This window comes from Mya arenaria, chromosome 13, assembly GCF_026914265.1.
Source record: "Mya arenaria isolate MELC-2E11 chromosome 13, ASM2691426v1".
NCBI classification, from domain to species: domain Eukaryota; kingdom Metazoa; phylum Mollusca; class Bivalvia; order Myida; family Myidae; genus Mya; species Mya arenaria.
Window position 1 is genome coordinate 40389542 of NC_069134.1, and position 16553 is coordinate 40406094.

Below are 16553 nucleotides of genomic sequence, written 5' to 3' on the forward strand. Positions count from 1 at the left end.
CTTTGACCCAGGAACCTCATACTTGGTAGGTGTATTGGTCATGACCAGCAGATGAACCCTATTGATTTTGAGGTCAAAGGTCAAGGTCAGTGTGACCTTAACATGAAAAACGGTTTCCGATCAATAACTTGAGAACGCTTTGACCCAGGGACCTCATACTAGGTAGGCTTATTGGTCATGACCAGCAGATGAACCCTATTGATTTTGAGGTCAGTGGGTCAAAGGTCAAGGTCAGTGTGACTGTAAGCAGTAGATGACCTGCCTCATATGCATCCAATGACAAATCAGCTGTCATTTCAGTCCATGCATATTTCATTCAATTGTCCAAATATTTCTGGCAACTTGGCGCTCAGGGGGCATAATGTTTGACAAACATCTCTTGTTTTCCAGAAGTCTTTCTTGTGTGTCATTTAGTTTGCTAGTTACCTGTACTTATCGAGAATAGTTTTCAGGTTTTTTTCATGCAAAAAATGTTCGCTTTTATTTTTTTTAAATATTTTGAGATTGTTGCTAAGTTTACTATGTTTATGGTCATTAACAATAAGATTTTCTTATAAAAAATCCTTTTAATTGTCCACTAGTTAAATAGATTGTTACTTATGATACTGTTAATAATAACATTTTACCGGGAACTGCTATTTTTGCTTTGGATTATTTTTATGTTATGATAAACATTTTATACAGTCTTTGTAATCAAAAAGTGCACCTTAAAAGTAAAGTCAGTATTTTGAACTTTATGATCATCATACAAATTTAAGTTTACAGTCTTTTTTATTACCGCACAAATTTACGAATATGGTCTATCAGGGGCAAGAGCTCCATTTTGATCAAGAATCTAAGTTGTTATTTCAACATTTATAATATGCAGGACAGTCACAGTTGGTAAAAAGTTCACTCTTGCATAAACCTTACTCTGTTTTTAACTTTAATACTGGCTTAAGCTCACATTTTACAAACATATTTCAAAGTATGAGTTAATTTCACATATGATTACGATCTTGACTGGAATAGGCCGCAGTTTTTGACTGAAATTGTCATCTGTGTTGTTCATTTATGGTTTATTGGGTACATGAAAGGTCAGGGTGAGGAATCACGTGACTTAAAGAGGTTCAGACAAAGGTCACCATGGGTCACAACTGATGTAAACAAACAATTAAGTGATGTTAATTTCTAAATAATTTTTGGACAAAAAAGATATGAAAATACACCTTTAAGTCGAGTGATTCCTCACCTTTAAGGTTGTATGATCTGCCTTTACCCTTGTATGGTCATAGTTTACCTGTGATACATTGTACAGAAATTATTGATGTGAATGTATTCACTTAAAGGTGCACTCTCACAGATTGACCGTTTTGACAACCATTTACCTTTTGTCTGTGAATGAGCCAATTTTTGCGTTTATGTCTGGAAACCAGTGATTCAAGACTGCTCACTAAAGATCAGATCACAGTTTTTTATATTTACACTCGAAAATTATAATTGATGTTTAATGGCTTAAAGCGTTTATAACACTTTCAGAAAAAAAAATCTGGCAGTTTTCAAAACAATTGAGATCTTTTCTTTAGTGGGTTCTCTTAATATCACTGAATTGAAGGTATCGTTGCCAAAATCAGCTGATTCTGAGACAAAAATCAAATCAAAATTAAAACTGTGAATCTGTGAGATTGCAGCTTAAAATGTGAAAAGTAACAATATTACAAGGATATATAAAAAATGTTTTCAGACCACTATGTCTTAGGTCATTCTTCTTGCAAAAGTCACATACATGTTTCCCTTTGAAACAGTCACATATATATTTCACTTTGTTTTTTCCCTTTTTATACTAACAACCAGTGGTCGAAATTAACACGAGCCTGTAAGCCCTGCACTGGTAAAATGTCTTGCGGACTTGCTTAAATTCTAAATTTTATACAGCAGGGCTTGTTCAAGATTTTGATGCCAAGCAATACTGAATAGTATACTAATTTGGGCTTCTTTATCCAAAAGTCTTATTTCGACGACTATAAAAACCATGGACAAGACATTTTTGTCACAATACTAACACGGTTTAGGACGGTTTAGGATGTTGTTAACAGTGTTTGTGTGTTTAACTCACAGTTAGATTATGGTCATGCAATGATAAAATTGCTAGCTTATTTTCTAACAAATTAACCTTTTTCTTTTAGCAAACCATTGGGCTGAAGTATTTCAGTTTTTATAAGACTTTTGCCAGTATATCATTGGATTAAATGGGCTTATAGCATGGCTGGCTATCATTTTGCTTAATTTACAGATCTGTGTTGTCTTTTGTAAAGATTTATCCCAGAAACACTAAAATAGATATAGAAAAAATAAAAATTAAATTAAATGCAATAAAAGTCGGGTTTATATGTATGGAAAATAAAAATTTAATATATAGCTTGTGAAAAAATGTTGTCAGCTTTTATGAATAAAAATTCTAAGATATTCACAATAAATCTGTAAGGTTATATTTTCAGAGAATTGTAAAGAAGACCATTATTTGTATTTATTCTGTTTTTCCTTCTTTTCAGGGTTTTTAAAGAAGAGAAGAAAGAAGGCAAAGAAGAATAAAGAAGATAAAGACTCAGAATCTATGTAGGCAACCATTGTGTTATATTTACGCTTCCTTATTAATAAGGCCTAAAAAAAAAAATACATTTGGTTCGGGTTACCCGACCCTACCAACGGAATAGGCGCCGACCCTACCGTTTTTATAGTCAATTTGAAAAAAAAATGAAAAATTAAAAAAAAAAAAGAAAAAAAAAAAAGATCTCGTTTTTTTTTTAAATTGCTTTTTAATATTAAGTTTAAACCTTAAATGCTTATACAGAAGATAGCTTTAACACCATTCTCCAATGATGAAAATTATTTTCTTATATAAAACCTAATAAAAAAAATAAATAAAAAAAAATAAAAAGCCTACCTACCCTACCTATTTTTTTTAAGGATGTAACCCTAACCAAATATTTTTTTTTTTTAGGCCTAAGTTTAAAATATTACTGTATTTCATTGTAAATTAAGCCGCAGCAAATTAATGTCTTGAACACTTGAAAGAACCAGGCAAGCAAATAAAAAATATATATTAATATGGACTTTTAGGAGCAAGCTCTCATCCTGCATTTAATATTTATTGTCACACCATTTGGAATATACTTAAAATCTTGACATGCTAAAATCTGATTTGAATGCTTTATGATTATGAAATGTCAAATTGTATCTTAACTTGGAATGTAATGGATAGAAGTGTTTTATCAATCATTTGGGTTGCATCAATTATTAAAAGGAAGTGTATTTTTCGCTAATTTTCATCATATAATTAGGAAAAATTGCCCACTTCAAAAAATGTATCCGAACTTTTTTTCTTGGTGCTGACAGAGAGCTGTTCCAAGAAAAAATAAAAATATTTTCGAAATTTTGAAAAAAATAGTGCAGTACCGAATCCAATGAGAATGACATTAATTTGGTGTGACCTTAACAGCAGTTTAAACAGGCAATGTCATGCCATCCAAGTATCAGAAAAATAATCTTCTGTTTACATACATTTCTTTCGCTCATCTCAACTCTTCAACTGAGATTGCTGGGGCCGTATTCAATAAAGAACTAAGAACTACGAACAATCTTAAATTTAAGAGTAGAATCTGAGTGTTTTGATTGGACGGTAAGAATAATTGACCAATCAACTGAAAAGAATCACTGAGGCATGTCTAAGGGTAAGGATAAGAACTATATTGAATATGATCCCAGGTGGACAATAATTTTTAAGCACATTTCATAGAATACAGGTCCCACTAATATTGCTTTGATCTCTTGTTGATGATGTTTAGCATGTAATTACCACTGTTCTATCCCCTACTTTACTGTAGAGACACACAGGAGAGTGGTGACAGTAAAAATGCGCCGGAGGTTGACGAAGAGGGATACACCATACGACCCGCCAGCCCTGACTGTATCCTTGGTGCAACTGGCCAATTAGAAACTATCATTATACCTTAAAGGGACTAGATACCAGATGTTACCAATTGCAAGAAGTAGAATTTGTCAAAAACTTGATATGATTGTGTACCAATTTAATCTTAATGACTGATGCATCCCATCCAATTATAAAAATAGCGCTGGTAATTGTATCTGTACTAATCATATGTTTTTTACAGGCTAAATATACACTACTAACATTATGCGCTATTTTTAAATGGGTAAACTCGGCTGAGACAGCCACAAAATAATATTTTAATTAAGTAAAATGATGTATTATTGGCCTCGTACTAGCTCATATTGACAATTCTTGGTTTGTTTTGTGGAAATAATGTATTTGTCCATTTTGGGACCATCTGGTGTCTAGCCCCTTCAAAATAGATATGGGATTTTCATCATCTCTGTTAGAACTCTAATTGTAGCTATGACACAGCTATTAGGTCACTGGCATAGAATAGGAGAGGGCAAAGTTGACATTGTCAACATTTCTCAAACCCAATAAAAATGTTTGTATATTTTGCATAACTTCACATTAATTATGTATTTTTCAAAAGCTTTGACTCTGTAAGAATGTTTGATTTTTTAAAGCACTTTTAAAAATTATTGAATACATGAAGTATTAATAAAGCAATTTGACTGATTGTATGTGATGGGTTTTGATATAAGAAAATGAATGGTTTCATTTTTAGACAAAATTGACAGTTTATTGAAGTATGGATGGTTTAAAATCATTTTTAAAAAAGAAAATTTATCAAGAGATGTGGTTTCATATTTCTTGAAATCAAAACAAATGAAACACAATAAAAAAAAAATGAGCCTGTAAAAGTGATCATTTTACAAAGCATAATAAGTAATGTTGGGGAAAGGATGCCGACTTCCATGCTTTGGGCTGTTTTCCTTGACGCTTAACCTAGTGAATCCGGAAAATGGGGACAGCAAGAGTTGGTATGACTCCTCAGACTCAGATTCTGACCAAGGTTAGTCATGATTTCTCATGATAACATGAATTTGTACCTTATTTTTATGATTACATAAATTTGTACCTTATTTCCATGATTACATGAATTTATACAAATGAATTTGTACCTTATGTCCATGATAACATGAATTTGTTCCTTATTTTCATAATTCCATGAACTTGTACCTTATTCCATGATTCCATGAATTTGTACCTTATTTTCATGATTCCATGTATTTGTACCTTATTTTCATGATTCCATGTATTTGTACCTCATTTCCATGATTTCTCATGATTCCATTGAATTGTACCTTATTTCCATGATTCCTCATCCATGATTCCTCATGATCCCTTGAATCAGTACCTTATTTCCATGATTCCTCATGATCCCATGAATTTGTACATGATTTCTCCCTGCATTAAATTGTACCATAATTTGACATACAAATACTGGCATGCACTGTCACTACACAGTTATTTTCCATATTAACAACTACCAGACATTCTTTGCTCTATAAATAATCCACAATTTTTACTCCCCAGACTCTGACATGAAGATAAAAGTGAACATCAAGCCCTTGAGCCCAAGTGGTGTCCAGGCAACTGCAGCAAATGTGGACGATATACGGACATCTGTGGGCATGCTTCGTCTCTCACCCACACTAGGGGTAACTATCATGTTTTTCAGTGGATTCTTCTTTGTTTAGGTACATGTTAATGTTAAAGATACATTCTTACTCCTCAATAAGATGTACCACAATTAATACACATGTTTTAATTTACCGATAAGGATGAATGAATATTGAAAAAATGGTTCATATGAAGGATACCATGTTTAATTTGAAAGAAATGTGCAGAAAACACTGTATTTCTACCATATGATACTAAAGTTGATCGCTGTAAATCTTTTAAGACCCACCAGTCATTTAATATTTGTGCATTTTCAGCTATTACATACACAGTTACAATCTTGTTGTCAGTAATAATATTTTCCATAAAGCACTATTTAGTAAGTAGTTGAAGGTTTATCACTCAAAATTTATGTTTGTTATAGATGTATTGATTTGAAATATAAGTGTCACTTTAAATCACAGTGGTTTTTGTTTGCGGAATCTTGGATGACATGAGAAGATTTATTGGTAACATGATTCCTAGATAAAGTGTTTGGTTATAAGTGATAGTATGGTTTTAAGGATGTTCACAAATTGACATTATGAACCAATAAATATGTTAAGAATGGAAATGTCCACATGTAAAAGTGTGATATCATATTATTGTGTTTTTCCTGAAGAATAAATATGGCAAAAATCTTTTACAGAAGAAAGGCAGAAATACCCCTGTAGATAAAAAGATGATGAAGCGGTCACAGTCAGAGTCGGACACATTGGAGTAAGTATTTTTAAAACATTCGAGTTTGACCAAAAAGAATTGTATGACTGAGTCAGTTGTATTTTATTTTTGCATTATTTTAAATGAAACAACGGCAGTCTATGCCTTTCCGAGAGCTCTGCGTTCGTTTTTTTACCTGAGTTCGGTTAAGTGATTTGTTTCCTCAAACACTTCAACAAACCTGTTTCCAAACTAATGTTTTGACAGTGCTCTATCAGGCAGCGGTTTTGTAAAAAGTGTTTTAAGAAAGAAAACTCTCAAACTCAGTAACAGACTGAAGGCGAGGCTATGTAAGCTGCATAGACTGTGTATGTTTCAACTTACTAAAGAAGTTTTATCAATACTTTTTATTGCATAAAACATCTTAAGAAATTTCCTAACTTAATTCATTTTCCTAAATTAAGTATCTTACTCGTCATTTAATACAATAACTTAATAATACCTTAAATACTTTATTTTTATTGATTTTATTGACTATATGTATTCTTTAATTTAAAAAAAATATAGACTTTGGTTTTAATTTGACTAGGAAAATATTAAGAAATCAAAATAGAGTTAAGAAATAACTTCATGAATATGGCCCCAGGGTTACAGGAACACTCATACTCATGTAATTTCCTTTATAGTGTGTCATCAAGCAAACCGAGCAACAGTCACCTGTTGAACCTGGACAACTTGTTCTCCTCGAGCGCGTCCACTCCCACAGGCGGGTACCAATTGCCCTCTCCTCTCTCCCCGTTCTCCGATGGTACTACCAACAACATTGACTTCAGTGCAGCAACAACTTTACCTCAGTCTAATGCCAGTATGTAGTTTTAACCGTTTAAAGCTGTGCTCTCACATATTGACCTTATTTATTTTTTGTCTTTGAATGAGCCATTTTTTTGTGTAAATATGTTGAAACCAGACTGCTGACAAAAGATCAGATTGAAGTTGTTCATATTTACGTCCGAAAATTTAAGTTTTATGGCTAAAAGCGCAACTAATGCTTTTAGTAAAACGAGTTTTTCGGCAGTTTTCCAAACAATTGAGGTATGTTCTAATGTAAGTTATCTTACAAGACTGAATTCAAGGCATTAATTCAAAAATAAGCTGATTCTGAAAAACTGTCATTGTGAGAGTGCAGCTTTAAGAGATATGGTCATTACTACTAATATTAATTAGGTTTTTTATGATGCAACTTTCAAGGATTCATTGCAAAATTGTTGTTATTAGTTGTATAATTTGTTTTGTTTCTTTTGTGATGAATTTGCTTTACTTATTCCATTTGATTTGGGTCAATGTATTGGGTATTTTTGTTTTTTGTGGCAAATTCGAAAACAGAGCATTTTCTGCTTGATTTGGAACTTGGGAGAATGCTTGATACTGTTAAGGCTGGAAAAATCGAGTGTTATTGACATTGGTCCCTTTGCTAACTTTTTTTTATGTTTAAAGGTATTAAAAATTGATGCATTTTTCAGACACAAGTGACCTCTTAAACCAGTCAAGCAGCAGCGAAATGGGCATTAACTCTGCTAGTCAGCCAGTGCAGAATGGAGTTGTTCCCCCTGTTCCTCAGAGACCTCCATCCAGGGGTGCACCTCTGGTATTTATCATTTAACTACACTAAATATATGGGCAGTAACTCAGCTTATCAGCGACGGTAAATAGAGTAGCTCAGGCAGAGACCTTCCTCAAGGTCGCTCTTTTGGTATTCACCATTATAATACACAAAATGCATGGGAATAAATCTGCTAGTCAGTCAGTGGGAAAAGGAGTTGCCCCCTTGTACCTCAGAGACCTTCCTCAAGGGGGGCTTCTCTGGTATATGTCTATTGTACAATAACCTGTTTCTACTTTGAAGGAATTGTATTTCCTAATGGTTGATAATCCCTTGTTAAATGATAAAACTTGAGATTTTGACCAAAATACAAAAAAGAAGTTCAATTTCAAAGTACATTCTACAAGTCAAAATGTATAAGATTCCTTGAAAAACAATTTTCAAACAAAAAAAACACAAAATCCTCATCTCCATGGAACAAACTCACTCCCATACAGGGCAATCCATTCAACATGAGCGCGGAAGACACCCTCCTCTATCATATTTCAACCCTTACTCCTCAGGTACCAGCACGCCCTTCAGGAAGGAATAGTCCATTCAGCCTAAACAGGGTGGACTCAGGAAGCACCGTTCAGTGGAACACAACCTCCATGCCCGTGGGCTCTTCTCGTGGACCGAGCCCCCTTACAATCGGGATGGCCGACACTGTCCCCTTGGCTGTGGCCTTCACTGAAACTGTTAATGCTTACTTTAAAGGAACTGATGCTACCAAGTAGGTGCAGTTTTGGGATATTTTGATTTATGCGATTTAATTTCCAAGTTTAATTTTGTAAACATTGTAGATGTTTGATAATAAACTACTTACTTTGTTAACATATAGAATTACATTTGTTATTTAATTTAACTAGCATATAACTATATGTACTTTGCTCTATGGTAAGATATTTTCAGCTATTTTCATCAAACTTATTTGACTATTTATATAAAGCTTTTCCCCCTAAAAAATGAAATCAAATTTAGCATTTACTTTCAATCATCAAACGAATTAATCTGATTCTAATTAAAATTGAATTATGCATACATATAATGTGTACAGATGTTAAGTTTGAAATAAAATCACCAGTTTGTTGTCATAGACATTTATCTGATCTCTTGTATGTTAGGGCAGATTTAAAAACATTTAATCTAGTTTCATTATTCAAATCTTGCTCTTTCCTTTTCCATTACTACATGCTTTGTTGCCAAAACGTTGTGTTTCAGATGTTCGGTGAAAATAACGGGAAATTTGATGATGTCATTTCCTGCTGGGGTTGTCCGCGTATTTATGGACAATCCCAATCCAGGCACCACTTAGTTTTAGACTGAAAAACTTTGCCTGTCTAGAACAAGTGATGCTGAATAAGGAATTGGTAACACAGTAAGTAGGTCCACGCACGTGACTCGGCGCACGTGAGCCATGTTCAACCAGTCTCTGCATGTATACACCCATTTGGCTTGTCTGTTTTGCTTGTTTGTTGTCTGTGATTGTATTGGTGTCTTCTTGTAGAAATCAAGCTTGTCTGCAAGTGAAATGGCTTTGAAAATCAAGCTTGTCTAAAATTAAATGGCTTCTAAATCAGTTTCAAATTTAAAATCTTCATTACATAACAGCGTTATGAAGCTTGTACAGTCGAAACCTGTTGGCTCGATATCGCTAGGATTGATTCCCTCGTTGGATCGAACTGCATCTAAAGGACCTATTTTGTTTTACTCTGTATAAGCAATCCTGCTTGGCTCGATATTCACCAGTCTCAGAGTATTTTCTCCGGTCCCTGGGATATCGATCCAACGGGTTTTGACTGTATATTGCTGCTAGTCTATTTTCCCAGATGGAAAAGAAATTTATTTTCATTCTGTTGTATAGCTTTTCTGTATCGGTAGAATGCTTTCTTGCCATTACACTTGATTCGATATATATCAGGGGTGAGAATCCTCGACGGATTTTTGGTGTCCTCAACAAAACGTGAAAAGAAAGAGATAAAAACAAAACTTGTACAGATATTTTTAAATGCAATCTTAGGCTCTTCAAATTTTTCAAACCCATAGGCATTAAGGGTGCTTTGCCCCTTGCTTAGGCGTTGCCCTTAACCCGTCAAGCGGCCTAACATGGGCTTCTGGGATCCCCAGCATAAGGTTCAGCGATTTTTATTTCAGCCATTCTCACCCGTGATTAATAAATGAATTTATTTTGCATGCTTTCAAGATTATCAAATATTGTTTCTTTTATTTTTTTGTTGATTTTTGGTTGTTTTAATGGGTATCATTTGTTGTTTTTAAATTATTTTATACTTTAGAAAAAAATATTGTCCTACTTAGCATGTTATTTATTCTCATAAGTTACAATTAACTCAAGGTTGTTATTGACAATTTAAAAGCATGCCACTTAAAAATCTTACAATACTCATCTATCATTGCATAAAATGTATATTATATGACAATACTGGTACATATAAAATATGACAGCCTGACATTAATATATAATAAGTAATGACAACAATTAATGAACACGTATAAAGTTATCAACATAATTAAATCCATCAAGACACCATGTGAGGACTCATTATGTAGAATTAACACTAAAACATTTTGAAGTGTACCAGTAACAAAAATAGATTAGAAACTATTTCTGTTGTCATTTTAATTAACAAAAAAGTTCTTCAATTGTTTCAATCAATAAAAGTATAATATGGAAATCAAATAAGTATTGAGAGCTTTGCGCCAATTAGGCAGTTTTCCAAAAGTGGTGGTGGACTCATTTTTTTTCTTATGCAGAATTTTCCTTATATCTGAAGTATTGTTTGTTGTTTGTTAAATGAATGTTTAAAGTTCTGTCTAGATGTGTAAATACTATTCATGTCTATATGTTTAAAGATAGCATTTCCAAAAAAAAAAACATTGCAAAGAACGCTTCGTGTTTTTTTTAATGTCCCTGACTTCAAGCTGCACTCTCACAGATTTATTGTTTTGACAACTTTTTAGCTTTTGTCTTTGAATGAGCCATTTTTTGCGTAACTGTCTGAAAAACAGTGATATAAAACTGCTGACAAAAGATCAGATCTCAGTTGATCATATGTATGTTCAAAAATTGATGTTTTATGGTTAAAAGCGTTATTAACGCTTTAAGAAAAAGGAAATGTTCTGCAGTTTACCGAACAATTGAGATCTGTTCAATTGAAGTTATCTGATATGACTGAATTAAGGCATTGATGCCAAAATCACCTGTATCCGGAACAAAAGTTTTAAAAAGTGTCAAAACAGACAATCTGTGAGAGTGCATTTTTAATCTGTTCAGTGTGCTTTACAATGACTGTATGTTAAATTTGGTGAAGATATCAGAAACTTGATATGATATTAGGGGTTTAATATTTGACCGCATTGTTTAAATTTTCTTTTTTGTCTATTACCAGGAATTCTAGTCAGGCAATAGATGAGAATCCAGTGTACACGTTTGACATGGCAGCACTCAGTGACCACCTGAGACATCAGGGAGAGGTGAATAAGACGGCCTCATACTTCAACATTGACATACTCAAGTACCAGGTATGGATATGTAAAATCAAGCTGATAGTATGGATTTGTAAACTCAAGATGATAGTATGGATATGAAAAATCAAGCTGATAGTATGGATATGTAAAATCAAGCTGATAGTAGGATTTAAATTAAGAGTCAATATAAGACTTTTGGCCTCAAACAGTATTTTAACATAGATATGTAAAATCAAACATAGATATGTAAAATCAAGCTGATAGTAAGATTAAATTTGGAGTCATCAAATAAGACTTTTGGCTTAGCAAGCCCAATTTCTTCTTAAATAATTGTCTAAAGGCTTGCTATATAAATTGAGATTTTGATTAAGCTAATGGTGCCTAAGTTAAGCTGTGCCAGTGGTGTAAATTCCACACACTAACTGTTAACCAAGGTTTAATCTAAAGGTAATTCAGGAGTCAAAGACTTCAAAGTTGCGGCTAGAACTTCCTAAAGTGTTCAGCTAGGCAGTCCATCAGACTCCCAGTCAATGCAAAGGGAGCCAGTAACAATAAACGCTATTTTGGATCTATATGCATTCCTGTTTGGATCTATATGCATTCCTGTTTAAACTTCATGTTAACCACTGATTTGAATCCAAATCTTTTGACATTGAATTTTATCCTGAAATCCTTGACTTGTTGAGTAAGACTCAGACTTGTAATAAATATTAGTTTGTAGTCAGATGGACTCCTATGCAGAAACAATAAGTGTCCAACACTGGTTACTTAGGATAAACCTTTCTCCCACAGATTAAGGTCCAGCCTGGGGTAGAGAGCACGCCTTACCAGTGTGCGTGTACTGGAAATGTGATGAGAAAGTGACAGACTACCGCCTCGATTACCGATTCAACGCCCCAGCCCTCACATCGGGGGCGACACTGAAGAACATCTCTGTGACTGTGATAGTGGACGGTGGTGTCTCCAGCATGCAGAGTCTACCAGAGGGTGTCTGGTAGATGATTGAAGATAGCAACTTTAAAGTTATGTACATCTGGAGAAAGTGCATAATAGCTACTTTTATAGAAGGGTCACCTCAAGAATTTGCATTTTCCTTTCATCTTATGTTACATGCACTAATCTTTTGTGACTTGATGGTTATAAAAAGATGGAAGTAACTGAATTTGAAGTGCCCATTCAAGAAGCTGCCTTATACTTTTTATGCCATTTTCTTGACTTATTGTGACATACAGTCGAACGTCGTTGACTCAAACTCCCAGGAGCGTCAAAAATACTTCAAACATCGAAAATTTGACCCAAGCGAGAATTCTTACCTTCAGTTTAAAGAAATAGGTCCTTTGCATCCAGTTCGAGCTTACAAGGAGTTTGAGCAAAAACTAGTTTGGGCCAACTAGGTTCAACTGTATTTGCTTTTATCTGACTGGTAACTTGTTCTAGCAAAGTGTACAGCTAAGCCAAAAATGAAGATGCAAAATATATGACAAAGAATTCTACATATACAAGAGTATATAAAGAGTTTGTCTTTAGAATATATTTTACTAATGTTATAGAAATGATTATTTCAGGAACAATGAGACAAAGCGAGCAACCTGGCGTTTGAACGACATATCAGAGGTCAGCGAGAACTGTTCCCAGGGATCTATACGAGCCAAATTCAACCTCGAGGATGGCAAGTCCACCCCCTCGACCACTGCCTTACAGTTTATAGCAGAGAGTGCCACTATGTCGGGGGTGGAGTTTGAGCTGGTTGGGACGGGCTACAGGATTTCCCTTTCCAAGAAGAGATGCGGGGCAGGTAGGAGTGCAGTTAAGAGTATTTACAACAAATGTTAATGACACATAATTATCTTGTTTGAAATATATATGGGTGTATTTGCATAAAAACATTTGTCAAATAGGTTGGAGACCATATTTTGTTTTGAATCTTATCATTGAGCCTTTTTTCAAGTATGAAAAAATTAGTGTAATATTGCAATTTAGTAAAAAAAAAGTAGAAACTGAGTCATAGCGGTTAAACAAATAATGCTAAAAATTGTCATTGATTTGCACATGAGACATTGTTCAGGCATAGGATAATGATGCGTGCACTTTTCTGATTCACATACCTGATTTGATTCATTTATGATTTCAGGCAAGTATTTAGCAGACCCAGATCAGGTAGTGAAGTATGTATGAGAGAACCAGTCCACTTTTCCAGAGCTGTGAACCATTCCAGGTCTACTATACTGATCTCCAATCAGATTCCATCTTACATTGATCCTAACGAATGAGTGATCTTGTTACAAGTGCTACATTGATACCACATGTGTCCAGTGAAAAATCTTGTTACAAATAGTACATTGATCCTAACCAATGAGAATCCTTGTTACAAGATACAATAATAGACTGTGCTACAGGCATATTGAGCTACCCACCTAGGAGGCATAAATGTTGTGAAATAATTTATGCCATTTGTACTTGCCATTATCATAAAAATCATGGGACCAGTTTTGAAATTCTTTATAGTGAAAAAATATTTTGACTGCGTCTTCGAGTGCTGATCATTGTAAAGTCAAGAACATTGTATGATTTTTTATGGAAGTTATCTCATTGATTGTATTTCAGCACAGTAAGTTAGTAGTATGGGATATTCCATTTAAACATATAACCCCCCGGGGGAAGGCACTTTTAAAATATACCACCCTCCTACCGAAGCAAATTTACCCTTTCGGGGTCCAAATTAGCAAAAAAAGACACCCACCCATATATTAAGAAAATAATTGCCTCCCCCTTACCCCATGGGTTATATGTTTTACTGGAACAGCACTAAGAAAGAATGTTTGATGTCTCTATGTTTATTGGCATTGCTTAAATACAAGCTAAGGTTGTTGATTTTTTTTCTGGACATGAAAAAAGACTGGTAATGATATCCATTTGCTCAATGGAAATGCATGCTGTTTCCTTTAAACAAAAATAGGGTTGTATAAAGCTTGGCACATTGCTTTGCTGATTTTATGTTAACGAGCGCCATGTTAATTGACTTGCGTAAATATGTTGTAATGGTGTGGGATGGGAAGATTATGGTTTCTGAAACTGTTAATGTGTGTTACACCTGTGGCCATTAAACTGCTGACAATTGACATTCAGTTGAAAGAGTATTGAAGTACTACACAGTGTTATTGTCTGCCTTTGTTTAGATCATTTTAGAAAACGGGAGCGGATTTCATAAAACTTCTAAGTCATTTCCTAACTTAAGTCAATTTCTTAAAATGTTCATAGTCAAATGAAAAGAAATGTATGAAGTGTTTTTGATACTTAGATCAAAAGAAATAATGAATGTTGGAAATTCTGTATTTTTTTATTTCATGTGACCAAAAAAAATAATTTTAGAAAAGTTAATGGCTGAGCAATTTTATGAATACTGCCCCTGAGGGAGTTTTTGTAAAAGAATATGCAGAATATATATGAAACACATATAGTTAAGGATGTCTGTTTACCATTTTGTCCTCGGTTTTATTGCCATAAGAGTGTTAATGTTGTCTGAATGATATATGGCATGCGTTAGAATGGAGAAAAGTAATCAGGGGCTGCATTTTATACTGATATATCTGCCATAAATAACATTGTCCTTCATAAGGATTCATGAACTTTGTTGATATTTTAGAGGGCCATGTGCAATATTTCTCAAAGTTGTTGGCAAAATTATTCTTGTTCAAGAATTTTATGAAGATAATCCAGAGATGTCAATTAGGACTGCCTTGTCAATTTACTAACAAAATATGGAAGACAGGTGATATGAGGATGCTATATGTATAATCATATCCAGCTTAGTTTTCAAAAGTAAACAAATAAAATATTATATCATCTTAAAACTGCACTCTCACAGATTGACCGTTTTGACAACTTTTTTTTTTTTTTTTTGTCCTGGAATGAGCCTTTTTTTTATAAATATCTGAAAACTAGTCATATTAAACTGCTAATTAAGGATCAGATCACAGTTTTTTATATTTACGTTCAAAAATTGATGTTTTAGGGCTACGCTTTACGAAAAATGAATTTTTGGCAGTTTTCAAATCAATTGAGATCTGTTATATTGTGAGATATCTTATATGACTGAATTGAAAAAATTGATGTCAAAATCAGCTGATTCTGAGACAAAAACAAACAAACAGTTGTCAAATCAGTCGATCTTTAAGAGTGCAGCTTTAAAATAGCAAATACAAGATAAGCGTGTGGATTTTAGTAAATATGATGAAGTAGGCCTTATTGACATAAGATGAAAACCTTTGGTTGTCATTGTTAAGCTTTCTGTAAAACATTGCATGATTTTACCAATTTTATTATTTTAATTATCATATGTTGATTTTATGACCCAGAATTTCATCCTTGTTCATTTACTTGTATTATCTTAACCTCTTACTGATGTATGTTCATACGTTTGTCCTTGCTTCCTATGCTTGACATGTCAATAAATAAGTAACAATTAGATAATGATAAATAATAAAAATTACTATTTATTCATACTACTAGTATTAACTATACAATGTGTATTCTGGATTTCTCTTGACAGAGAGCTTTATATTTGTACCGTATATGTCCTTAAAGATGCTTAGGGCAGACTTTTCTGGATATTTTTCTCTTACTCTGGGATATAAGAACCAAACAAAAAATGTAGAACATTTTGTAGTATAACCAGATTTCTAGGGTCATTTGCATGCTTGCTTGCTTTCATAATATGTAAACCTGTACCTTAATCGAGTGAACTACTAAATGGTTACAGTACCTGACATTTATATTACTAACAAAGAAATTATTTTCATAATGAATATGCTGGGGCCTGTTTCATTAAAGATCCTAGTCATCACAAATTATCTTAAATCCAAATAAATGTCACATATTAAAGCTATTGAATTGTTTTATTTTCTTTGTGTTCATTTATGATACTGGGTAAAATCTCATTTCACGCAACTAATCTTTTGAAACAGACCCCTTGGTCTTAAAAGGACCCTAGCACATCTTTATGACATATATGGTATTTAATATTTTCTATGTTTCTTCCTATATATATATATGGATGGATGGATTTTTACCTGTACTCTCACCCACACTATATATTCAGGTCTATTAAAATGCATAAGGATTAATCAAAATAAATTTCCATATCATTTAGGGCTATTCCATTTCAACATA

The 16553-nt window shown here is 33.5% G+C and overlaps 1 protein-coding gene across 1 annotated transcript in view; it reads left to right on the forward strand.

Moving 5' to 3' along the window:
• Positions 1-14709, forward strand: part of LOC128213384 (F-BAR domain only protein 2-like) — a 37686-nt gene extending 22977 nt beyond the window's left edge. The window contains 15 exon segments of the mRNA XM_052919032.1: positions 2532-2595; positions 3864-3946; positions 4887-4949; positions 5474-5598; positions 6249-6319; positions 6946-7124; positions 7780-7904; positions 8423-8631; positions 9120-9201; positions 9203-9276; positions 11306-11438; positions 12177-12207; positions 12210-12378; positions 12950-13179; positions 13516-14709. Coding sequence (XP_052774992.1) covers positions 2532-2595; positions 3864-3946; positions 4887-4949; positions 5474-5598; positions 6249-6319; positions 6946-7124; positions 7780-7904; positions 8423-8631; positions 9120-9201; positions 9203-9276; positions 11306-11438; positions 12177-12207; positions 12210-12378; positions 12950-13179; positions 13516-13559 — 1682 coding nt within the window. The 3' untranslated portion in view covers positions 13560-14709.
• Positions 14710-16553: the final 1844 nt, after the last annotated feature.